General features: G+C 57.6%; 2 protein-coding genes across 2 annotated transcripts; both read left to right on the top strand.

The window, feature by feature from the left end:
- Positions 1-1,120: 1,120 nt before the first annotated feature.
- Positions 1,121-8,236, top strand: CHK1 (Chk1 protein kinase; the record flags this gene model as incomplete). The annotated part of the gene is made up of 1 exon (XM_071058902.1): positions 1,121-8,236. One exon carries the CDS (start codon positions 1,121-1,123, stop codon positions 8,234-8,236), a length of 7,116 nt encoding a protein of 2,371 aa, XP_070915003.1.
- A 9,986-nt stretch (positions 8,237-18,222) lies between these two features.
- Positions 18,223-19,936, top strand: MFIFM68171_03480 (uncharacterized protein; the record flags this gene model as incomplete). The annotated part of the gene is made up of 2 exons (XM_071058901.1): positions 18,223-19,258; positions 19,323-19,936. 2 exons carry the CDS (start codon positions 18,223-18,225, stop codon positions 19,934-19,936), a joined length of 1,650 nt encoding a protein of 549 aa, XP_070915002.1.
- Between the last annotated feature and the right edge of the window lie 5,711 nt (positions 19,937-25,647).

Here is a 25,647-nt window from a genome sequence, read left to right as displayed (position 1 = left end):
CGGGATGACGGCAAACCGGGCGAAAAAATATCGCGCCAGGTAATTGTGGGAAATGGGAAAACTTGGAAATCCGACCACCCGTTTAACCCACTTTCGTCCCTAATTGCGGTTCCAGCTCCAGGTCATACTCGGGGAAACAGCGGGTGGGTGCGGGTATTGGCGCCAAGGTGACCGGTTGGGCGGTTCTTGGACCTTCACCACCGCCCCTCAAGGGACCTGCCGCTAGGAGTGTTGCCTCTATCGTGTGCTTCTTGGTCAAGCCCTTCATAAATAAAAAAGTTTATCCCTCGTCTGGCTGCACGACCCGGCCCCTGGCGCGCCGGTACTGCTCCCGCTCGCCGCCGCCGCCGCCGCCGCCGCTTCTGCTCCAGCTGCGTCTTCTGGGATCTTGGGTCCCCGCACCCCACCACTAGCCCACGAGAGACGTCGAGTTACAGTGCTTTCAACCCATTGCCGCCTCCGCCCTGAGCCCTTCCATTCCCGCTCGGCCGTTTCGGCAAGCTCCCGCCTCCTGACCATCTCACCTGCCGCCACCACAAGCCCCATCACATCCAAACGGGACCGCATTCCCACGCACCACACTTCGCACCGCACTATCGCCTAGTTTGGCTTGTCCAGCTTTCCCACACACCGATTTGGCGATTCTTTGGTAGTCGCCAACTAGGTTAGGCACAGTACCCTGCCTAGGGCTTGTCATTCACCACTGCAACAAAAACGTACCGTCACCGCATCCCGCTAGGCGCAATAATAGCACCTGCCCGCACGACACGGACGCCCACCGTCCCACCGCAACCATCCACCCGCTGCACCGCTTGCGCCGCCAGCGTCCCTCACGCAAGAGAGCAAGTACATAATAAATAAATAAAAAGAGAAAAGCAAATTCCGCAGGCAGTTGGTTCCTCCAGAAAGGACGTCCCATCCAAACCACCGCCCGCGCAAAATTTTGGAGTCCCCGGCTCTGCTGGACCCGCTCTTGGTGCTCTACCCCCGCTTGCCGAACCCCGTTTGTCCACCCGCGGTCCGGTCTATGATCAGAACATGACTATCTCGACGACGACTATTCCGCGAGTCTTCGATCCTTGAGTCTCCGGATCCCCCCAAACAGGTCCTCCTCGTGAGCATGGACTCCGCCGCTCGGCCGCTCGACGACCAGCTGCTCGAGTCCCCCGCCCGCATCTTCGAAAGACTGCACCAGATAGCTGGGTACACCTGGGACGAGTCGCGGGCCCCGTTCCGCTCGACCTACGATAACTGGCAGATCTTCGGGTCGAGGTTTGTCTCGCCCTACTCGACTCCCAGCGCACATGTGGCTGCGTCGCCCGCACCGTATCATACGGGGAGCCCCCCCGTCCTGCCCAACCTCGTGCCGACTAGCCGAGCGCCCCCCGCAGACCACCGCCCGCCGCCCTCTTCCTCCTCGGAGAGCGAGCACGGCACCGACCGCTCCGCCGCCTCGCCGCCCGCCTTTCCCTCGACAGTCATCGATGCCCCCGTAGTAGAGGAGCGCGTCGTCGCAAGGGTTTCGTACCACGTCCTCCGTGAGGAAAGGGCCTTTCACATCTCCAAGAGCTTGGTCTCGAGCGTCGACCCCCACGGCGAGCGCATAGTCAAGCCTCTCGATCTCATCCGGCTCCCACCCCTCCCGGGCGATCGTGGGACCATCATCGTCTCCATATACGAGGATCCTGGCCCTAATTACCTGTTCAGGGTCCTGGATTTGGGGCCCGCACACTACTTTGCCGAAAAGCACAACGACCGCTGGGAGGTCTGCCGCAGCGACAGCCAGGCCCTGGACCCTCCCATCAGCCTGCAAAACTTCCTAGACTTTGCCATTGGCGCGGCGCAGTGCTTAGAAATAGTCCACCACGGGCAGGGCATAGTGCACGGTGAGATCCGGGGCGACTCGTTCCACTACAACCTCGAGACGAACCAGGTCAAGTTAGTATCCTTCGGTTCAGGGTTGAGATCATTTGAGCACGGCCTGACAAGCACCGGCTGGTCGGCACTGTCCAAGGAGCTCGGTGCCAAACACAAGCTACAATACATCAGCCCCGAGCAAACGGGGCGCATGCCCGCAGAGCCCGACACGAGGACCGACATTTACTCTCTCGGTGTCCTGTTCTGGTGTCTCTTGACGCAGCAGCCTGTCTTCCCCGGAGAGACCCCGCTCGATGTCGTTCAGGGCGTTTTAGGACGGAGGATACCCAGCGTCACAGCTTTCCGCATGGACGTACCCGATGTCATAGGGCGAATCATACAAAAGTGTACGTCAAAAAATGTCAGCGACAGGTACTACTCGGCAGGTGGACTCCGCTACGACCTGGTTTCGGTCCAGAAGATGCTGAGCAACGGCGATTCGGCAGCATTGAAAGACTGGCCCATTGCTTCCAGGGACGTCTCCTCCTCGTTCAGGCTACCGACGGCCATGATCGGCCGGGACCACGAACGAGCCCAACTCGTCAAGGTCATTGAGAGGGTTGCAAAGAGCCACTCTGTAATCCCCAACGGCAGCACAGGCAGGAATTCCGACGCGTCGAGTCTGTCGACCGAGGTCTATGACGGCGGCGATGGCTCGAGTGATTGCGGAAGCTCGACTGGCGGGACGAACCGGCAAAGCGGCTCCGTCACACACGTGGACAGCAAGCCGAAAAGCGCTCTGCAGCCCCCTGCCCAAGCAGCAGCCGACTCGACGGGATCCATGTCGACCGTCTCCTCAAGCCAGTCGACCGTGTCTGGAGGGCTTCGGCCTCAGCGCCAATGGGACAGGAATCATAATGAAGGCAATCTCAACGCCGATGGCGCCAATTCTGAGCCCTCAAGACACACCGGCCCCGCGGCGTCAGATTCTACATCGAAAAGTTTGTCCCGACAGCTCGGTTCGGCCAAGTTCAGGAGACAAGGTCATTGCGAGATCGTCGTGATCGAAGGAGCTGGCGGGCTCGGCAAGAGCTGTCTTGTCCAGTCTGTCCTCGCAGATGCGCGTAGGCGGGGTTACTGTGCAACGGCCAAGTTCGACCGTGCTAGGAGGACACCGTTTGGCCCGCTCCTGAAGCTCCTTTCCTCTCTCTTCCGTCAGGTGTGGGGGGAGAGAAACACGGAGACGCCCTTCCACCAAGCGCTGAAGCAATACGTCCGCCCAGTGTGGCCCATGTTGCATAAAGTTCTAGGCCTCCCAGAGTTTCTCCTCCCACCCGTCGAATCACAACTCGCACGCTCCTCCTCCAATCACCAGGCTTCTAGGCCGAACCTGAAGCGACAAGGGTCCTCGCCAGAGATGGCTGGTACCTCTGCGTCGCGGCAGTCCTCCGGCGCATCTGTGCAAAACTCGCGGGATTTTCTAAGGGCTGGCGCCTCCACAAAGACCAACCGGCTGATGAACACGTTTCTCGACGTGCTGAGAATGTTTACCCATCACAAGTTTATCTGCTTTTGCCTCGATGACCTGCAATACGCCGACGACGAGTCTCTGGAGCTCATCACCCAAATTGTCGGCTCCAGACTAAAGATGGTCATTGTCATAACATACCGCCCAGAGGACATGTCTCCCGAGGCAGTGCAGAAGATAATAAGCCCGCCCAAGTCGGAGGAGCTCTCTAGGTCCGGCGGGCCTACGATCACCAAGCTTGCTCTCGCGCCGCTTGGCGAGGATGACATAGTCCAGTATGTTTCCGCAACGCTCTCGTTGCCTAAGGAGGAGGTCCACCCTCTGGCTCTGGTTATCCAGTCCAAGACAGCCGGAAATCCTTTCTACATGCGGGAAATGCTTAGCGCAGGCCACCGCAAGAAATGTATATGGTACGACTACATCGCCGGCCACTGGAGGTACGATTTGGATAGGCTATTTGACCAGTTCAAGGGGGAGCAAAACTACGACGTGCTTGACACGGCTTTCATCACTCGCCGTCTGAGCGAACTGCCGCCGGCCTCCAGATCTATCCTTGCCTGGGCCGCTCTGCTGGGGCAGACGTTTTCTTTCGATCTGATCTGCAAGTTGATGGATGGAGAACATTCCGCCGATGATGGTCCAGAGAAGCCGCGCCAGCCGTCGGTATCGGCATCCGCACAAGAGGATGTCATCGCCGGGCTCGAAGCCGCTATCCAGGCCTTCATCATCATCCCTTGCGATCGTGATGACCACTTCCGCTTCGCCCACGATAGGTACATCCAAGCCGCGTCGGCGCTCAAGGAATGTAACGCCCGGAAAATGCACTTTGTGATTGCGCAGGTCCTTCTCAAGAATTACACGCATGATTCAGTACTAAAGGACAGCGCCGCTTCTCATATTTGCGAGTCTGTCGACATTATCAAGAAGCGAGTGACACATCGGCAGCCCTTCCGCAAGCTGCTCTTTGAGCGCGCCCACGAGGCTACCGAAAGCGGCGCGCGGCCTACTGCGGCAAAGTATTATAGCAATGCCGTGGCCCTGCTGCAGCCGAATCCCTGGGATGACAACGCCGAGGATGTCTCATACGACGAGACTCTCCAGCTCTACTTGCAGACAGCCGAGTGTTACTTGTACATGGGGCATCAGAGTGCCGCAAGCGTCCTCCTCCAGACAATCTTCGACCGGGCGAGGACGGCGCTCGACAAGGCACCCGCGTGGGTGCTGCAGTCAAGGATCTTTGCCCAGAGCGGCGATTCGGAGCAGGCGCTGGAGTCGCTCAGACAATGTCTGCGAGCCCTGGGCGTGGGCCTGGACGAGCACCCGACGATGGACAAGTGCGATGAGCAATTTGAGCGTTTGTGCGTGAAGATCCGGGCCATGGAACGCGAGGACGTGCTGAACCCGCCGTGCTCAACGGACCCGATGTTGGCGTCTGTCGGTGCAGTGCTGGCGGAAACGGCGAGTGCTGGGTGGTGGAGTGATTGCGCCGCCTTCTACCAACTGTCCCTTTTGATGATGGAGATGCACTTCAGCCGAGGGCCGTACCCTCAGTCGGGTATGGCGTTTCTATACATGTCTATCATTGCGCTATCCCGCTTCAACATGGCCCAGTTTGCCGCCGAGCTGGCAACCATGTGCCTTGAGCTCCTAGACAAGTATCGGGATCCTTTCTCCGTGGCGAGGGGCTACATGATCTATGCCAATTTTATCGGACACGTGCAAGACCCCATCAACACGTCGGTAATTCAGCTCGAGGGAGTCGTCGACTACGCCGCAGCCGCCGGGGATCGGATATCGACCATTCTCAGTTTTGGGCTCTCGGCGCAGCTCAGATTCTTCGCGAGCGAGAATTGCTCCGATCTACAAGCCTTTTGCCAGTATGGCTGCGAAGAGATCCCGAACTGGCATCTCGACACCCGAGGCGGTACTATCCTGATTGCCGTGAGACAGGTTTGCCGCGCCCTCCAGGGTAAGACTCGGACATCCAACCCGCTCGAAGTCATGAGTGACGAGCACCACGACTCAGTTACCTACAAGGGCTGGCTTGCGACCAACACCAACAACGGCGGCCGGTCATTGCTGCTGTACGAGACGATGGAGATTGTACCATTGTTCCTCTACGGTCACTACGAGCGCGCCGTCGAGGTCGGCAAGGCGTGCCAGGAACGTGCGCATCTCCTGTGGTCGGCTCGCAACACGAGATTGGCAATGCTCTTTTACGGCTTGGCTCTAGCCGGCATGGTCCTTCGTCAGCAACAAGACCCGCTGTCGCCGGGGGAAGAGGCGCTCAAGTGCCAGGTGGACGAGACGGTTCGGCAGGTTGAGGAGCTCAACAAAAAGATCAAGGATTGGCAGCAGGTTGACAATGTTAACTACCTGACTTGGTCGAAGCTGCTGGACGCCCAGGTCTCGGAAATGCTCGGCAACCATGGGACAGCTATCCGGCAATACGAAGAGGCACTAGATCATGCCTCGGAGCACAACTTCACCTTTGAGGAGGCGCTTGGGAACTACTTGATGGCCAATATCTTCATCAGGACTGTCGCGAGACGCTCCGCACGCTCCGCGCTCCGCGATGCCGTCGGCCTCTATCGCCAGTTTGGCGCGACTGGCATTGCCGACCGTATCGAGAGCGAGCACAGCATCCTGCTGCACGGGGCCATCCGAAATCCTCGGAACGCTGATGTCGGGGTGCAGACTGATTTTGCCGGAGACACCACATCTGTCCAGTATCGGGCCGTTGACACCGACGGAGGCGACGAGTCTCAGCAGGCACAGGCCGCGGTGGCAGCCCTTAAGGGGGAGCGCATGACGGCGTGGAGAGGGTCGATGCAGCCCGAGGCCGGGGCCGGGTTGCCTGCGCTCGATATGATCGACCTGCACGCTATCCTGGTCTCTTCACAGGTCATCTCGTCGGTGCTGAGGGTGGATGAGCTCCTGAAGACCATGTGCGACGTGATCCTGCAAACCTGCAGCGGGTCAGCGACACTTGCCGCCATCGTAGTGCAAGACGAAGGAACCTCGGACTGGTGCGTTGCTGCAAGCGGCGACCCCGAGAAGGGCGCCGAAGCGCACATTCCGGGCCTGCCGCTGAGCGGAACCGACATTGTCGCCGAGAACGTCATACTCTATTGCACCCGTTTTCGCGAGGTCGTCTTCCTCCAAGATCTCGTCAACGACGAGCGATTTGGCAATGTGAGTGAGAATTGGTTGCGGAAGAACCCGAGCAGCAAGGCCGTTATCGCCATCCCCATCTGCCACGGGTCGAAGCCGTTACTCGGTGTGCTCTACCTCGAGGGCGTCTCCGGGTCGTTCACGGACCGCATCGTCAGTGTCCTGCAGCTCCTCGTCAACCAGATCGGCATCAGCTACTCCAACGCGCTCGCCATGAAAGCGGTCGAGAAGGTCTCCGCCGAGAACATCTCCATGGTTGAGCTCCAGAAGCGCGCACTGGCAAAGGCCATCGAGGCGGAAACAAAGGCGAAGAATGCGGAGGCAGAGGCTATCCGCAACGTCAAGCTTGCAGAGGATGCTACGAAAGCGAAATCCATCTTCCTCGCCAACGTCTCCCACGAGCTACGCACACCGCTGAACGGCGTGATTGGAAATTCGGAGCTCTTGAGGGACAGCAACCTCAACAAGGAGCAGCTCGAGATGGCCGACTCGATCAGAGTCTCTGCGGATCTGCTCTTGACAGTCATTAACGACATCCTAGACTTCTCGAGGATGGAGGCAGACAAGATGAAGCTCTACATCATTGCGTTCAACCCCGAGGAGATGGTGCGGGAGGTTGTCCGTGCGGTCTCGTACAGCAACAGAGAGAAGACGTCCAAGAACAATGTCAGGATCATCCAGGATATCAACTTACCCCCCATGCTCATCTACGGAGATCCCATCCGCCTGCACCAGGTGCTCGGCAATCTGATCGGAAACAGCCTCAAGTTTACGGAGGACGGCTCCATCACCATCGGAGCACGGATCGACTCGGAAACTGAAGACAATGCAACCCTCACGTTCTGGGTCAAGGACACGGGCATTGGGATCTCACCACAGCAGCTCGAGAACCTCTTCCAGCCGTTCAGCCAAGCCGACCCGAGCACAGCCCGCAAGTACGGCGGCAGTGGGTTGGGTCTGAGCATCTGCAAGTCTCTGATCGAGACTATGATGAAAGGAACCATCCGACTCGAAAGCCAGGTGAACGTCGGCACCACAGCCTGGTTCACCGTGACTTTCGAAAAGGCGCGCCCGGAAGTCGTCGCCGGCCAGGAGCAAACCGCGCCCGTCACCGCCCTTCCAGAGCCCAAGACGCCGCCCCACAAACCCACCAGAGAAAACTCGGTCAAGGGACTCTCCTCAGCGTCGTCGTCCCCGTCCACCGCCTCGTCGTCCTCTTTCCAAGTCTCGGACCTGTCCCAGATCCCGAAAGACCAGCTCCGCATCTGCATCGCCGAGGACAACGCCATCAACGCAAAGATTGCCATGCAGTACATGCAGCGGCTGGGCTACCCCAACGTAGATACGTACGACAACGGCCTCAAGGCGGTCGAGGGGCTGCGCGAGAAGGCGAGGTTGGGCGTGCCGTACCACATCATCCTCATGGACGTGCAGATGCCCGTGCTGGACGGGTACGAAGCGACCAAGCTCCTGCGGAACGACGAGCTCGAGTCGGTCAGGAAGGTGCTCGTCATCGCCATGACGGCATCGGCGATCCAGGGGGACCGCGAGAAGTGCCTCGCCGCCGGCATGAACGATTACCTGGCCAAGCCGGTCCGGTCCGAGGTGCTGAAGAAGAAATTGGATGCTTACGTGTTGGGAGGGGCCCACGGTGGCGGGCAGGTTGTGGGCGGGTAGAAGTGCCACATTCTTAAGGGGGGTTCCCGTGGGAGACGATGGATTGAGGGAATGGGGTGTGGGACGTTGGGGAAGAAATTGTATACGTGCAACACTGCTTGCTTTACTTTGCTTGGCTCCTACCTGAAGATATCCAACAGCGGAGTAAAGAGGGCAAGCTTGGGATCAGGACTTCTGTTTTTGGAGGGAAGGGGGAGGGTTCTCTTCTTTTTTCTTTCTTTTCTTTTTTTTTTCCTGGAACTCTAAATTTTCTATATCATGCATAGCATGGCATGGCATAGCATGGCACGGATAACAGCCGGCTCTGGGCATTACATCTGGTGGATTGAGGGGGGATGGATCCCGGGATTTCCTCTCTTCATATGAAAGAGCATAAGAGGGGCGGAGGAAGAGACCCCTTTGGTTTCTCTCTTGTCTACACTGTTTCACGTTTCACTGTTTCCGGTTCTTGCGTAGATACCTTTTATGCATTGGGCATTCTGGGATTATACCATCTCTTCTCGTCTATTTCTCTCTCTTTTTTTTTTTTTTTTTGTTTTGTTTTGTTTTCCTTTTGTTTATTCTTTCTCCTCGGTTCCCTTCTTTCTCAGGACCCTCGGTTGGCCTTGGCCTTGGCCTGACTGACGGGGGATGACATCAGTGGCATGGCGTGGCATGGCGCGTACATGGATCTAGGGATTGATAAACGAGTAGGGAGGCCGAAATGGTGGCGTAGGCATGAGCCATGGTCATTGTCTTTTTGTCACGGGCAAATCGTCAGTCATATCATCTACAGCCAAGTCAGTCAGTCAGTCAGTCAGTCGGGCGGGCAGGCGGGCAGGCGGGCAGGCGGGCAGGCGGGCAGGCGGGCAGGCGGGCAGGCGGGCAGGCGGGCAGGCGGGCAGGCGGGCACTCAGTCAGACAGGTGCGAAAAGTTGCTAGCATGCTGCTACGTCCTACTACCGTTACCATGGCTGCAAAGCTACTAGCTAGTGTTTGCATGTGGTTGCATAGAGTGAAAGGAGTTGGAGGAGTTGGTGGAACTAGTCACCCTATTTGGGGTTTGGGTTTGCTGCGTTGCTGTTGTTGTTGATGATGATGATGATGCTGTTGCCGGTATTGTTATTGTTGAGTATGGGCCCTGATAAAGCTGCGTAGGTGTGCATGATAGGATGATATACCCCCCGTATACGAAACGTACACAGAGACTAGTAGTTAGTATGTACACTTGTCTGATTGGTTGATTGTAGGCAGGGAGAATTCGGTGTGCGTGCGGTGGAGTGAGTCAACGGGTGGCTGATGATGGGCGAGGCGCCCAGTGACACGGATCAGCGGGTGAGCTGCCTCGTCACATTCCCATGCTGCCGGGCGAGCAGCATCATCAACCCCAACCGAGGGAAACAGGAATAGGAGAACAGCCAAGACAGGGAGAAGAACGTGTGAAACAGCAGCAGCTGCTAGGTTGCCCCTAAGTGAGTGGTATGGATTGGCCCACCAGAGTAGGTTAGGTATGTACTCCGGTAGCTGTCACGCTCTGGGTCCGTCAAGTGAAGATATCTGTGTGCAAGCATGTGAGGTAGGTGCTACTAGCCTGGTTGATACACAAGCATCTAGCAACTCAGATTCAGTCCCGCATGCCGATAAGGGGTGTGTTTACATCCTAGCTTTGCACAGTTGCGCGCATGTCGACTTGTTGGAAGGCAACCAAGCTTTGCGTGGGCGGCCACGTCTCTGTCCGCCTGCGGTTCTCGGAGCTCGAGTGTACCTCCTTTCCATATAGAACCTGACGTGATATGCATCCCTCGGCGTGCCGCAGTAGAGGCACACACGCTCCGCAAGCCGGCCATTAGATGAACTAAGCTGCTGGTTAATACGATCGCCGTTTAGCAATGTCAGAGAACATCGATTGGACCCTCGGTGCTCTTGAAAGAAGCCTTCAACCAGTCACGGTTTCAGCGGGACGTAGGTGGCAGGGTGTAGTCACATAAACGGCTCCCGGTCCTGTCGTGAACCCAGTTTACGCTCGGGAGGCGATCTCGCGGCTTGCTCCTCGCCGTTATATGCTTGCAGGGCGGCTTATCCTGTGAAGCTGTGTGTTGTACAACCTCAGCTTCACTTACTTCCGCTCTTTAAGTCGTCATCCCGGGCAGGGTAAGGCCTCACTCTGGCTCTGCGGAGACGGTGAGCAAGGGAAAGAGGCGCCGGCACGATGCGGTGAGATCGATATGCGTGTCTGTTACCGTGCTCCATCAAGGCGTAGGACCCGATCCACGAAGCGTAGGACAACGCAAGCCATCCCGACAGTGATTGCCATTCTCTCACCCCGACTGCCGCCCCTCTTCATGCGCACGACGCGTGGCAGGCATGTCAAATGACGGACGGTTTCCGATAATCCCGGAGCTACTAGGGAAACATGTCAGCACAGCGAAAATCGGGACAAGTTTTGTTCGATCGGGATGCTCTGCCACACGCGAGTTCGACGGCGTGAAGCGTTGCAAAGACCGGCAACAACGGCTCTTCGGGCACCCCCACCGGCCTTTTGCGCGTCCTGCAATCCGCCGTTCCATCCCATTCGACAGATACTGGAGTGTGCCCCGACGGAGCACCTGAGGTGCCAAGCGATTAAAACAAGGTACGATGTCTCCATCGCCATCGTCGTCAATTCGAAAGATATCGTCTTGGCATGTGATTGATCCGTTGATCTCGATGTTAGGTTGACTCGGATCACCCGCCAATGAAGGTTGCAACGCCCCCGTCATCTTTCGCAGTGCCTTAATCCCAGCTCGAAATCGGTTCCAGACTTTGCATATCTATGGTATCGGGAGCAGACGCCTGCCCCTGAAAGAGACAGTCCAAGAGCTTCCAGACGCGGACCGTGCCACCGATGTAACATGGAAATTGGGGTAGTGGGATCAGGAAAGAGGGGTTGTTTGGCTGAGGTCAAGGGCGGGAAATACCAAAATCCCGGGGGAGGAAAGGAAAAAGGGGGGCACCTCGATGCTTCAACTTGTTCTCGATGACCGCCCACGGATTCCACGATGGACATGGAGGCGCCGCCAGCCGCCATCCGATATTGACCCAATCCTTGGTAATGTCCGGGGGGAATTCGCCAGACGCGACTCGAGCCGTGGTGGAGGAGGAGGAGCCGTCGTCCGACATCCTGAAGCTCCCAAAAATGACTCTTGCATCCTCCCTGCGGTATCCCGCAAGCAGGCAGCCACCAACACGAGACGAGGTGCCTGCGAATACGGTCAGAGCAGCTTGGCGGGTCTGCCAAAGCCCATCTGCAATTCTCGGGCCTCTTGGGACCAGTGGCGTTCACCCTTTTATCTTGTCTCGTGGCATCTCTAACTTTGTGCTACACGCACAGGCCTGCGTATATCGGAAGTCCGGTGAGCCCCTCGTTCCCCTTCCGCCTGAGGATTCTCGAAGCTCGGCAGGCATGGTGGGGTTCTGACTAGGTTAGGTTGCAGTAGCCAATAGACACCGCAAGAGCACATCGTGAGAAGACCTTTTGATGCGAGGGCCCGCAAACAACGTTTCGCGGGAGCTGCTTACGGGAAAACTCGCGTATCCAACCGTTAGGCCAGTACGGATCGTGTCACGGAGCCCGGTGTTGCGTGCCACAATCTCGTACTCCGTGAGCCTCATCGGATCTTGGGCCAGCTGAAGTGATGATCGATTCCTACTCCGACCGGCCGCGGATTTACGTGGAGCGGGAGTTACCATACGCTCAGGATCGAACCAGGCCGACCCGGCGTGGCATCCTAAATCAACACTGGTACACTGGAGCGACTGACTTGGGTTATCCAATGGTCAAGCTGGCGTATCGGGTATTCTGATTTGCGGAGGAGCGATCTTACCCTCGCTCTGTCCCGCGCTGCTGTCAATGAACGCGTAACAACTGCGACATGGCTAGTCCAATGGAATACCACGGTAGCCGGGTGACGAGCCATGTGGCCCTGGCCAGCGGGCTCGGGGTAGGGCTGCCTTGTGTGTGTAGCCAGGTTAGAAGCCAGTCGCTCCATGGTGCGTCCAAGGCAGATTTCACTGCTTCCGAACCTCACAGAGATCCACAAACCCACCCGATGGGAGATGACGGCGGGAAAGAGCTAGGGGTTATTGCTCGGGAAAGGATGCGGATATGGGCGCCGGCGACGCTTGCGACACCGGTAGCGGAGCCGGCGCTCTGTTCCGGACTTACTATTTCCGGAAGTGAGAACGGATACCAGCTTGAGTATCGGCCTGCACGGGGCTCTGGGCTACTGCATCCAAGATTGCCAAATCCGGGCCCGGAAATCGCACGCATGTCGTGCGACATCGCTTGGTCAGTCTTTCTGCCTTGCCCGGTCGCAAGAGTTACCGAGGAGGAGTTGGTGGTGTTTCAGATTGCCTTTCGGCCAAGGGACCCGGTCAGAAACAAGGGTGCTAGGCCGCCGTGTAAGCGCCCCATGTGCATGCGCACTCCAACACAGAATTCAAGGGAGCTTTCAGGGAGAGGTCGATAGAAAGCGCTTGAAACGGGTAGGTAGCCAGATTGATGCTCGAGGTTCTGGAAGATGTCAGCATCCACCATATCTTCCCAAGATACGCCGCCACCAGATTCCTAGGGTCGCCTCTTCATTCCCGTCATGATAAACAACTCGCGCTGCGGAAACGGCAGGCAAGATGGACATGATCACTGTGGGAGATTACGGCGGGCTGCTTGTATGCTGCTTGTATACAGCCGAGACGTGCTGCTTCCTGGGCAAACGGTCAGTAGATTGTAGGCTTGTTTTTGTAGGCGCCACATAATGGCCTTCTCTAGTCGTTGTGCACATGGGTTAGCACCAAGCCGTGGCCCAGGAGCGCATACCCTCTTCAGGAACTGGCCAGCAAGAGCATGCTGATGCAGGATGCTTTGGAGGCGTTGGCTGGTAGTGTATGCGAGAGTGTGAGTGGACTACACGAATGCTACGAGCTCAGGTGGTACAGACCACCGAAGGTATTTTGAGAGCCCGAAGTTTCGCGCAAGAATAACTAGGTAGTTGTATGGCCGCATATCTGGACCAAAATGCTTGTTGGAGCGAACATCCATTAAGCACCTCTTGAGAAAATTCTGACGCCAGGGTCTGGCTTGAGACGGTCAGGAGGAGGCCGCGATGTCCGGCCCCCCGTCAACCCCGCTAAGCACTACGCATGTTGAGAACGTAAAACCAACTGGCCATTGCAGACTTGTACAGGCGTGATCGTAATGCCTGAGAAGACACCTGATGCCTGTGAATGGTCTGCAATCGTTCTCGGCTGCTACCTGGTTTGGCCTTGGTGTCGTGAAGGCGTGCGAGTATTGGAGAAACCTGGTATCGTGCCTCAGTTCTGACCGGCTCTCTATGCCGATAGAAATCTGTACAAAAATGCGCTTTGTTGTACGTTTGACGTCCAGCTAGAAGCCAGTCTCGGACTGATGTGCCAAACGGCCCGCAGATGCCTGATGTTGCTTCAGTCTCAAATGAAGCGCACCAAATGCCATTGGGTTCCAATAGGTCTTTTTTTATCCCATGCAGTTGGTAGCGCTTGGTGGTTGTTCTCACTGGTGGGAGTGCAGCCGGGGAATGCACTTTCCTCGCCGTGCCACAGGCAGACGTCTGGATGGGGGAGTTGTCCTGGGTGCTTCAGCATGCGCCACCGCATGTATGTCCTGTACTGTGTACGCAAGGAGACGGCCCGTTGAAGGAGCACATACCTACCGTGAGCGTCCTGGAGATGTCGTCTGAATCCCAGCCGCTAAACACTGGCAAGGGCCAGCTCCGGTCGGCACTCTGCAGCATCCCAGGAGTAGCACTCGAGCATCTTCCCGCGTTTGCAGGCAGTTGAGACTCTTGCAACCAGCCCGATGCTGCCGGAAGGCCGAAAACGAACTGGATGAAACGAGTCGACGGCCATCAATCACGGTCTCGCGGCGCAGAGAGGGTGTGTTGTTTGCCACAGATATGACACGGGGAGTTGTCTGTCGGAAACAATGGCCCAAAGCAGATGGAGGGTCGTAAGGACTAAACAAACGATTCTGCGGATTACGGGCGATCTTGGGCCGAGTGGTAGCAGTATTAATGCGCTGGCCTGTCGCCTGTCGCCTCTCGCCTCCAGGCTGAAGCTTGAAGCTGCGCTCATCTGCAGGCCGAGTCGGGTCTGCAGGACCTCGGACCCGTAGTGTGCCATTGGGCATGCATCGTGCCTGCTACATCCTCAGCTCAGCAAGGGAATCCCGGGGTTGGCACTCGACACCACCTTGCTACGGGTACGTAGTTTGAGTGCCTTGCTCGCTCGGTGGAGTGGCAGCCGATGTCGACGCGAGCTCTGGAAACGCGCAGATCAATGTGGAAAGGGTACCTGTTTCCTCGTGGCAGGCACATTGTGGCACATTGTAGCACACGGAAGGTGCATGCCTGGAGTCCGGGTCAGATGTTTGGATGGCAATTTCTCCGGCAGGCAGGTGGCTCGCCGCTGTGTTCCTGTCTAGGCGGAGAAGAGTGAGGCAATGTAGAGTAGCATACATTACCTCTCTACCGCCGGATCGGTGCCACACACCTTATCGCCAGAATGTCCAAGGGATGCGAGTTTCTGAAACTCGCTGCACTCGCTGCACCCACTGCACCCGCTGCACCGACAGATTGGTTGCGCTGAGAATCGCACGGCTGGTTCCATCTTCTCTGGAGTCCCGAGGGAATTCTTCGGTTTGTGCTTCCCTTGCGGGGACAGCCACAAGAGGCCAGCCATCGCTAAATGGTGCAGAAAGTGCTACGCAGTAAAACTGCTGCCACCTTGTTCAAAGTCCCTTCCGTGCAGGAGAAACCGACTTGAGGCGACTTGAAGCGCGCTGCGTTCGGTATTTGGCGCTCGGACCACTGTATTGGGCCACCTGCTGCCACCTGAAGTGCCCGAGGGGCCCTTCATGGCTGCATGCCCAGCGGCGAATGGACCGCTAAGCTTGATTGGCTGGTTGTTCGGAACCTTGGCCGGATCCCTCCGTATGGATCGGTGACCTGTGGGCGATTTGCACTGGGCCCGAAGTAGTCCTTGTCTCGTTCTTTCCCGCCCGCAAATTCCAGACTCTGGTACAATGCACATCCGAACTTGTGTTCGTCCCGGACTTTTTTATGTCTTAAGTTGCCATGATATAGCCAAGTGCCGGCGCCTCCTGCCAGGGGCATGCTGTTGGCATCATTCCAAATCCAAACCGTCTCCTTCTCTGGGCGTGAGCCCGCCCTTTCCCGCCTGCTCCGATCTGCTGTTTTGCGCGACGGATGAACAGTTTCTAGCGCTACTCGTCATCGCCCGGGTCGGTCCCTTGCGTTCCGCCTCGTCACTCAGCCGAGGCAGGACGTAATGGAGCGACGTGCGTTTACACATAGCCGCGGCGGGCTGGCTCCCCACTGGCTCTCAATGCCATCACCGGCAGAAGTCATCTACTGACTACTAGCATCTACCTCTGCTGGGCTGTCCTGCACTGTCGCATCTCGGTCTGCACGAGCAGCGGATGTGCATGCGGCTGCAAGCGCGAGATCGACCGTTTCCTCAAGCGGCCTCTCGCATCGCGACTCATCAACCCAGCTCTTCTGACATGTTGAATGTATCACGCGCCTCGTCAAAGCGCCCCCCTTCCCCCCTCCTCCCATGGCACCCCCCAGTTGCTGCAGTGGAAGCCAGCGTCATCTCCGAGTCACTCGACGCGCCCATTCCCTATTCACGGCAAGAGACCGAGCGTCCTCGCCATCGTGGGCCGGTACAGTACACATCCTCTCTTTTCCCTACCTTACCCACCCGGCTAGTTGCACACCCGTGCAACAGGCGCTCCCACGAGCTGCGTTCCTGTACTAGGTAGATAGGTACCTACATACATCCATTCCCTTCCGTCCGTGGGGTCTTGACCGGCATGTACAAGGGGAACGATCCCGCATCGGAGCCGCCGCCGGCGGGACAGATCTACCCCCGTTTTGCCTCGACGATGGTGAAGCACAATGAGCGCTGCGCAACGGTCGGCTGTGGCCCCTGCTTACCTACACGATATGCGCATTCGAGGCGCGCCATAAGCAACCCGATGATTCGAGAGCCCCAGCAGCTGGAGCGGCGCGCCCTCTCATTAGCCGTTACTTCGATGTGCGTTGCAGCCAACTGCCTGCCCACATTGCGCGGTTAACTCGCTCGCATCTGCACCAGGACCCAAACGGTCTTCCTTCGGCTGCCAGATACAGTGGCATCTCCGCGTTCCTGCCCCAATCAGGTACATTGGGTTTTCGGGCTTGGCTAGCTGCTGAAACCACTTTTATCGTAATGCGGTATGTACCTCTCTATCGAACGGCGTTCCTGTACTTCTGGAACCAGCCCATAAGCCCGGTCTCTTTGACCCTCCCTCGCTGGCTATCTGTCGTCATCATTTTGTGGATGAATTGAAGGGTCTAAACACGGCAGGCAGACGTCTGGACTAGCGTGCTAGGAGAACCATCTCGTGCATCCCCGACGAGTGACGGGGGTTTTGTCTGTTCTGCCTCCGGTATCTTACCCTCTTGGACGGGTTGCAGGGCTCGTTAATTCCACCCCCTCTGACGAGATGCTGATTCGCCCATCAGCCCCGTCATCTTGGCATCGTCGCTGGGATCTTCTTCTGCGTCAATCAGAGCACATCCCTGCTCCAAGCTTCGCGCTTCTCACACGGTCCAAGTCCACCACAGTTCTCTAACAAAGCGGGCATGGGAGAGCGACCAGGGCCTGGGACAGCGTGCTAAAAACAGACGGTCAACCCACCCTCTGCACCTCCCCCATCGCTGACCCAGCCTTGTCATTCCTGGATTCCGGTGGTGTGGACAGGACAGGCATTCGGCCAGAGCACCGTCTCCTCCTCGGGCCAGGACGGCGCAGGACAGCACCGACGGCCCAGTCCAACGACCGTACCCATACCATGATATTTCTTGCCCATGGCCCCTGCCAATGCTCCCTCCCCAGATTCCTGGTATCTTGGCTTCCCGGCACTCCTTGTCTTGCATCTGGGCGGCCTGCTGGCCCACGCTCCTCCCGAGAGACTCCTTGCCGTTTGCTCGTCTTGTCACGAATCGACTGGTCCTGAGCGTCTCTATTGTCTGTTTACTCACCGGGTTGCCCGTCTCGAGTTTCCGGCGACCCTTCGATGCTCCGGCTCCTCGTACCCTTGCGTCAATCTGTTCTGATACGCGCTGCTTCAAATGAAATAGCTCAAAGACACACCCTTCTTATTTTTTCCTTTTCTTGTTTTTCTTTTTTTCTTTTTCTTTTTTTTTTTTTTTCTCCACATTGTTTCCCGCTCGGCTACTTGCCTAAACAGTGGCCATCAAACTGGTTTACAAAATACAAATTGTCGTCCTTCCCGCGTGTAACTCTGCAGCCCATCTCGCCTCGACACCCCAACCACCATCTTGGCTGGGACTGCCCAACAAACTCTCTGGGGGATACCTGGACTGCAATAGCGCCCGAACGGCCGCGGCTTCCCACCACAAAAGGCGAGGGAGATCGAGACGGGGCAAAGAGGCACGGAGCCAGGGTCCCCTCGCCTCTCCCGCTCGACACTAGCTCCGCCTCGAGCGTAGTGTAGTTGCTCTCCTCCTGCTTGGGCTCTGCTCATCCACCAGCCGTCCCCGCCTTTTTCCTACCTTAGCAAAGTACTTATATTTTCTCTGCGGCGCCAATGGCCAAATGAGGGTGGACTCTGTACTTGGACGTTTCATCACCACACGCCCCGCCTGCTACCTTCCTCTGCTACCGTCACTGGGCTGGCCGCCACATCCAGCTTTCCCACTTAAAGGTTATTTCCACCTCTGCTATCCGCCCCCCCCTGCAACTCCCATAATATTTCTTTCCCACCGAGTCGCCTGGGGGTCCCTCTTGCATTTAAGTCCCACCTTTAACTAACATCGGGTCCCCCCTTCCCTTCAACGCATCGCTTATTTCTTCCCCTTCTCCCTTCCCTCGTTCGTCTACACCGCTGGTCGACTTACACGAGGATGCTTACCATCAACAAGCCAGTGCAGTACGGCTACAGGCCCGTCCATGATCTACCAACACCGCCGAGCACATCCCGACCTTCTCCCCTCTTGATATATCTGGATCCGGGCCAGAAAGCGCCGTTCAACAACCCTGGAGGCAGCAGTCCGTCGGATCAGCTCATGTCTGCGCCTCACCGTGGCTTGCCTCCGCCGGCGGCCCTGCCTCCAGTTCAGCCGCCTCCCGGGTCCGGACCCTCGCAACCGCCACCACCACCCAGTCTACCAGGAAGCCAAGCGGCTCCGCCGGCTCCGCCGGCTCTGCCCTCGCAGAGTCAGACGTTGGGTCAGCTCCCGCCGGCTCCGCCGTGGCATGAGGAGGCGATAAGAAGCTGGCTCGTTGCCAAGGCAGAGGAAGACAAGAGGAGGCAGGAAGAGGAGAAGACGCGACAGGAGAGTCTCCGCCTCGAGCAGCGGAGAATGGAGCACGAAATCCTGAGAACTTCTCTGCAAGGAGGGATTCCGCCACCGCTGGTACCCGTGGTGTTTGCCGGGATGGGGGGTGGAGTCCTCCCGCCAGCAGCCCTGGAATGGGCACAGCAGTTTATGATGTCGCAATATCCGCAGCAGCACCCGCCCGCGCTAATGCCCCCTGGACCCTCCTCCCCCGAGCATCAGAGACGGGATTCGCAGGCTCAAGCATACGGGCAGTACCCGGCTTCTGGGGGTGTCCCCTCAACGCCTGGCTCGGCGCAAGGGCCGCCTAGCGCATACATGGCTGGCTATCCGGGTTCCCCAACAAGACCAAGAGGCCAGAGCATGCCGGGTACGATGGGAGGGCGACCGCTCACGGGTGGGCCAAACCCACCCAACCTGAACACGAACGTTCCCGGCGGGCCGGGCAGCGCTTCAGCGGCCGTGCAACACCCAGGAATCGCCCAGTCGCAACAGCAGCAGGAGCCACAACCGTCGCCGTCAATATACTTCCACCACTGGCAGCCCCCGACGACACAAGCGGGAGGACGGAGCGGTACGGACCAGCCAGCCACGCCCTCAGGTTCGTCCAAGACCAAATCGCGCTCGTGAGGCTCTCGCGCGGGCTAACTAGCTCGTTCACGCAGTAGGGGGATCGCCACGGAAGCGAAAAGCGGCAGGGTCTCAGCAGCCAGCGCCACCGCCGAGCACGGCGCAACACCTCCGATCACCGCCTTTCTCACACAGCGCTGGGCTCGCAAACCCGCCTCCCGGCCGCAGGCGAGGACACTCGCGGCAACGGAGCGATCTCGGATCGTATCGACCCGTCGGCCGGGGACGTGGGGAGACAAGCTCGGGTAGAGAAATGTCGCCAATTCCAGGGGCGAGCTCTACCGGGGTAGCCGGCGAGCCATCTTCCTCGGCACAGCAACAAGGGCAACAGGCCGCCACGTTTGCACCTCCGCCTCCACAGGCGCCTGCGCGAACCGGGGCGCACTCGGTTTCGTCATTGCTGTCAGACAACCCACCGGCAGCACATTTCCCGGCACCTGAACCCCCGTCGGAAAGCCGGCATCTCCAGCAGCAGCACCATCAGCAGCACCAGCAGCATCACCACCACCAGCAGCACCAGCAGCACCATCAACAGCAATTTGGCGAAGGCGAGCGGCTGAGCTCACCACGGTTGTCAGAAGAAAAAGCGCGCAGCGGAGGAGTTTCAGGACCGCCGGCCACGCGACCGGGAGATAACGCTGAACCTTAATTTCAGCAATGTTTCAGCCCCGTCGAACTGGGTCCAAACTCGTTGCGGCTTGGGCACTGCTTCCCCCTTTCCTATTACGGCAATCCCCACGACACGACGACCGAACACTGTGACAAGGATGTTGAGCAGTGGAGCGCAAGGGACCAGCAAGACATTCCTGGAAAGGGAACATTCTCCATCCTCCAACGTCCCGGTGCCTTGCCTATCCATGTCCAGAACCCCCGACGAATGCGGAACCCGTCTTGATGATTCATGGTGAAGCCCACAAGAGGCCGGACCACGCCGCGCAACAATTGTCGCCGACACGTCTTCCGGTCCCGATCTCGCTCCAAACACGCCGTGTCAGGAACTTTCCTGATCCGTCTCACTACCGAGAGACAAGACAGGTGGGGTGCAGTTTTACTTTCTCTCTTCTTTTCTTTTCCCCTCTTCCGCTTCTGCATTCATCAATGTATATTCACCGTGTACTAAACCAACGGATCGTGCATGTACTATTATGTTTTAATGTTTACGGGATAGGCTGGGAAACGGTGGGCGGAGGAGATCTGCGTTAACAACAAGGTGGCAAGGGGGGAAAAAAAAAAAAAAAAAAAATGTCAAGCGATACCGTGAATATCGTCTCAAAACAGTGGGGATTCGGTAGGTGGGGGCGGGGCGATTTACAGGGACAAGAACATCGAGCGCAAGCCCCGTCAGTTTGGTCTGACTGAGGCTCGCCTTCCCGAAGTGTCAGGAATGGATCGGAAAAAGCACAGACGTTAGGTGTTAGCATTTTTTCGACGAGCGATACCTTGCATGGACAAGAAGGGTAAAGAAGCGAAACAGGGACAGGATCTCCGGAACACTGGAGCTCTTGGGAATACCCACCCACACATGCGGACGGGCGCACGCACGCACGCACACACACTCTCAATTGATGAATGTGGCAGCTTTGCACAAAGTTGGAGTTCTCTCTGCGCTTGTGACAGTGACCCACCGAGCTTTGCTAGGGTCGCACAAGACTAGCTAATGAACCGTTTCGAAATTCAGCTACCAGTACACAACAATGTATGGGACTATTGCTGCACGGTCATCGTTCTCCTCTACCTTACCCGGTTCACAACTCGTCAGCATAGTACAGGCAGACGGTGCAGTTGTCGTGTGTAGCTTCTTAGAAGAGATGATGCCTTTTTATTATATTTATTTATTTATTTTTCTAAGTCCCGTAGAGCTGACTCCCCCAACAAGGAACCTGCTGCCGTTCTAACCCCAACCTCCATCACCTCATTTCTCGCTGGGCCAAAAAGAAAATTTCATAACTCATCACACGAGGGGAAAGTCGAGTACGGAGCAAAGCCCGAAAACCCCTCTTCCTCAAACGTTCCATGGCCCCTTCCCAATTTGTCGTGTCTCCACAGCGGAACAGGAGCCAAGCCGTGGATCGGATCGGACAGGGACTAGGGATGCTTCATTGTCGCTTCGCAAGCGCCTGTCAAGTCGCCGCCGCGTCTGCTGGGCAGATCTTGCCCGCTACCCGAGAGAGGCAATTGATAGGCATAGCCAATATTGTACTTTTCCCCAAGGACACGCGCCGCCGTTTCGGACCCTCTCCGCGGCTCGGTTCACGCGGAGGTGTGTACGGCTGCCCACAAGCTCACCGGAACTGTACCGCGCACGGCTAAAACGACCATGGCGCTTGCCACGGTCTGCTCTCCGGCGGCGCTTGTTGATCGATGATCCCCGAGACGAATGCAACACAATGTCTACCGCGTACGACGTATCGATAGTATACTAGTACAGCTGGCACAGGAACCAAAGGGCAAGAAAATGACACAGGCTACGCTAGTCACCAAGCCCCGCAAGCCACATCGGATGCCGCCGCGCGAGGGATGGAGAACGGACGGACTCTCAAGCCAAAAACGGCCCAGCGCGACTCCGTACGTGTTTGTACACTACTCTGCCAGCCCATCCCAAACCACGCCCGGCCCCACATGAAGCCCCCGCCCCGGGCTTCTCGATGTGGACGTCGGACAATTTCTCATTCGCTATGCCCCAACCCGCAGCCTGCGTCACATGGGCCAAGCCCATTTGTTCGTCCAAACCAAGCTTCTTAGCGCCAGCCCGTCGAGCTTCCAGATGCCAATGCTGTAGCAGCAGGACGCCGTCTCGGGCCTAGTGCAGCGCAGGCCGCATCTCGAGGAGGAAGAGACTCGACGCACAAGAGGGGTATGACGTTACTTAATATAGGGCTGCGCAGAACAAGCCCTTGTTCGGACAAGGACCGGGGCGGTTGAATCTGACTGGGGTAGGGACCCCAGAAACGGTTTGGCGCCATCGGAGAGGGGGTCTGGGGGTGTGGGAGATTTTCTGGGCCCCTCCAACTTCTTCCCATCCATCCTTGCCCACCGGCGAACCCCTTTCCCCCTCTTCACATACCACAGTACAGTACGCACACGCTTGACACCCCTCCCTCGCCTGCGCCTACGCAGTACGCCCTGCATCCGCGTCCGTCCGCACAGATGCCGCGTTCGAATCAGCCCTTTTTTGCGCGGACAAGCGCACTGCCAAGTTTGGTCTTGGCTCGTACAGCGGTTACCGCCCGTGGCATGCCGCCATGTGCAGCGACTCAACCCGCGAGGCGTGCATTCGGCAATGCTCAACGGGGTTCGCCAATGCAAACCGGCTAGCACAACCAACCAAGCCCCGGGGTCATCACAAGCATGACAGTTCTCGAATTCGATGCCCACTCCCCAGCGTTGACCGCTGCTCACAACAGGGCCCACGAGGAGGTTTCGGGCCCACATATACGTAAGTCCTTTGCGATCGCGGTGTTTGCTCGGGCCCCAATCCGGCCGGCGCTGGGGACCCTTTCTCCCCCCCCTCCCCCCCTCCGGAGCATGATCTCGGGCATTCTCCGCTTCGCCCGCTATCGCTTGCCCGACGCTAACTGCTGTGATCCCCAGCCTGCGGCTCTTCTTCGCAAGCACGGCCCAGCAAAAGCTGACTTAGTTGGGACGTCGTCAGACGGATGCCGCAAGGCCGTTGCTTCGGTGGCGGCCGCGGTCAAAGTCGATCTTTCGTCTCCCGTAATGGTAATATGCTGTTACAGACCTCTCTTTGTCTGTTGACCTCTAGCATCTCCAGGTTTAAACCTTTGCTGGTCTTTTTGGAAGACCCGGAGAACAGGCAAGGCGGAATTGTCCGAGCTCTGGATTACAGGATACGACGCTGAGAGTCCATCCCGCCGCCCAGACGCCGCCGCCTACGGCAAAATCACCAATGCTACACTGCAAGCCTAGTGTCGGCGTTTTCCACCAACTGACCAAACCGAGCGCTGCCTGAACCGCGTGAAAGAGACCCTTCTTGCCTGCCCCGTCTGAGCGTCAAATTATACTGCGGAAAACTGTCTGAGAGATGCTGACGCGTCGCCTGCCGGCAGGACTCCTGAACCGTTCTCCTTGCCATGGGTCATGGCGTTTGGGCTGGCTCGTCCTGTGACGTCGCGCTTGCGGCTAGACGTACCTCAATGGTTCGGGGTTGTCCGGCTTGCCGCGTTTTGCTAGGATAGCGTGTACGGCATCACCGGGCATGCGGAGTGCTGAACACCCGCTAGAGTTTAGCCTACGGCGCTTAAGAGGGAGAATGATGAGGGCGACTAAAGCAGCAAGATCGTCCCAGATCCGGCTAGCCAGACGCGGCCTCGCGGCTGGGAACGAGAACCGATAGCGCCACGTGGGGATGTGCTCTTCGAACGTGGCCGTCTCGCTTCGGCAGGAAAAATTCGGTGTCGTGTTTTCTTCGAACACTGGCTATGCGGCACGGTATTTCAGAGGTTCTTTCTCGTCACTGCCGCCCCTGGGCCGCTGTTGATCTACCCTCCCGATATGAGGCGGCCGCTTTGTTCAGGATCGACGGCAATTTTGCAATCCTCCCCAATACCGCCGAGCCGCAGTACGCGCACTGATGTCTCCGATCCAGGCTCGAACCGGCGCCTTAAAGGCTGGTTTGTAGGTTCTTTGATCAAGGCTGATTTTCTCGGTTCCGAGCCGTTTATATTCGTCAGCTGCAAGCTCTTGGCCCGGTTGTCCCGGCAAGGCATAGGGTGGCCCGGCCGGAGATCACGGGCCGCTCTGCTACAACAGCACAGGGCTCGCCCGCTCTCGGCACTCGTCGTACTATACGTATGCTATGCTGGAAGTCCTGGCTGGTGCTGTGCCCTAGGGTGGCTGGCTACCTTGGTAATCATGCATGATTTCCCGAGAGGCGCGGAGCCCGAGAAGGCCGGCACTCGAACCCAACTCTCCCCATCAAGAAGCCCGTCGACACGTTCGTCGGCTTAATGTCGTGCCCCACAGCTGCGTCACTGATCCGAGGGCGGACGGGATGCAGGACTGGGTATCTTCCAATGTCGCTTTTGCTTCCAGGCTTGTAATCACAAGCCCTTTGAACGGCGGCTTATTAAGGTGCCGCCAGGGGGGGATGAATCGGACAGATACACAGTGTGTCTGCTACTGTTGGGTTTGTCTATTTGTCTCCTCTAGCGCTGAGACATATTGCCTCTCACAGCCTTAATCAGCAGCGCAGGGGAGATGATGACATGCAGGCGTGTGACGGCTCGATATTGGGTGTTTGTCGGCTTCGGGAACCGGAGCGAGGACGAGAAACGAGCCGCAAGAGCGCGGCACTGTCTTTCCGGCTTCGTCTCTCCGTCTCTTGCGTCTCGTTGCTCCCCGCGGTTTCCGCTCTGCTCAATCGCTTTTGCCATCGCATCTCGTTTGTTGCCGGCCCTTGTCGCATCAGTTGTTTCCCTTCAGTCCAGACCTTATCAAGAGCAGTCATCTCCGATGCCCTCCACCGAGCGGACAACGGCTGCCCACAACACCACTACCGACCAATCCTAGTCGTCGGGACTTGACGTCCCGCGCGGTCGGACGGGGGAGGAAGTGGGAATCGCGGCTGAATGGAAATGTCCAATGGTCCCTTAGACGCGAATTTCCGCGCTCATCCAGAGGCGGTTGGATCAGCGCCTACCTGCGTCGGGTGGTGCAGCAACCGCGGCTATTTTTAAAACTTTGTTTCATCTTCTTTTGTTTCTTTTTTCCCCCTCGGGGAGCCTTACTTGATCGTGGCTATTCTGTCCTCGCAACGTATACGTTGTCGTATGCAGTAGACACTGGCTCACTGCTAGCTATCTAAGGCAGCCCTTGCTTCCGCTCCCTCTCCGCGCCACCGATGCTTCCCTCCCTCCATTCCGGAATATGTGTGTGTGTGTGTGTGTGTGTGTGTGTGTGTGTGTGTGTGTGTGTGTGTGTGTGTGTGTGTGTGTATGTGTGTGGCGCGTCGCGCGTGTCAAGGATGGATGTGGGGAAGCACTTACCACTGTGGCATGACACCCATGAGGCAAGGAAGGGGCACAGGAAGGAAAAAAGCAACACTACACTCACTCTCTCTCACACACGGACACACAGACACACAGACACACACACAAGTAACTCATACCCGCTTTTGGCATGTCCGTCTTCACGTAGTACGGGAAAGGTAGGTCCTGCAGAGAGAGACCGACATGAAACAAAAGCAATATAGACAACAGAACGCCACAAGGTGACTGAGCTGAGCTGAGGCAGGGAAAAGTCTGGCCGTCTGACTGTGTTTAACCCTGCTTGCCGGGGGAAGGAATGGGGAGCGGGAGGGGGGAGGGGGAGGGGGGAAGGGGAAGAGGTTTGTTGTTGTTG

Source organism: Madurella fahalii (genome assembly GCF_045866475.1).
Source record: "Madurella fahalii IFM 68171 DNA, scaffold_2, whole genome shotgun sequence".
Taxonomy (NCBI): domain Eukaryota; kingdom Fungi; phylum Ascomycota; class Sordariomycetes; order Sordariales; genus Madurella; species Madurella fahalii.
This window is presented reverse-complemented; position numbering and strand designations above follow the sequence as displayed.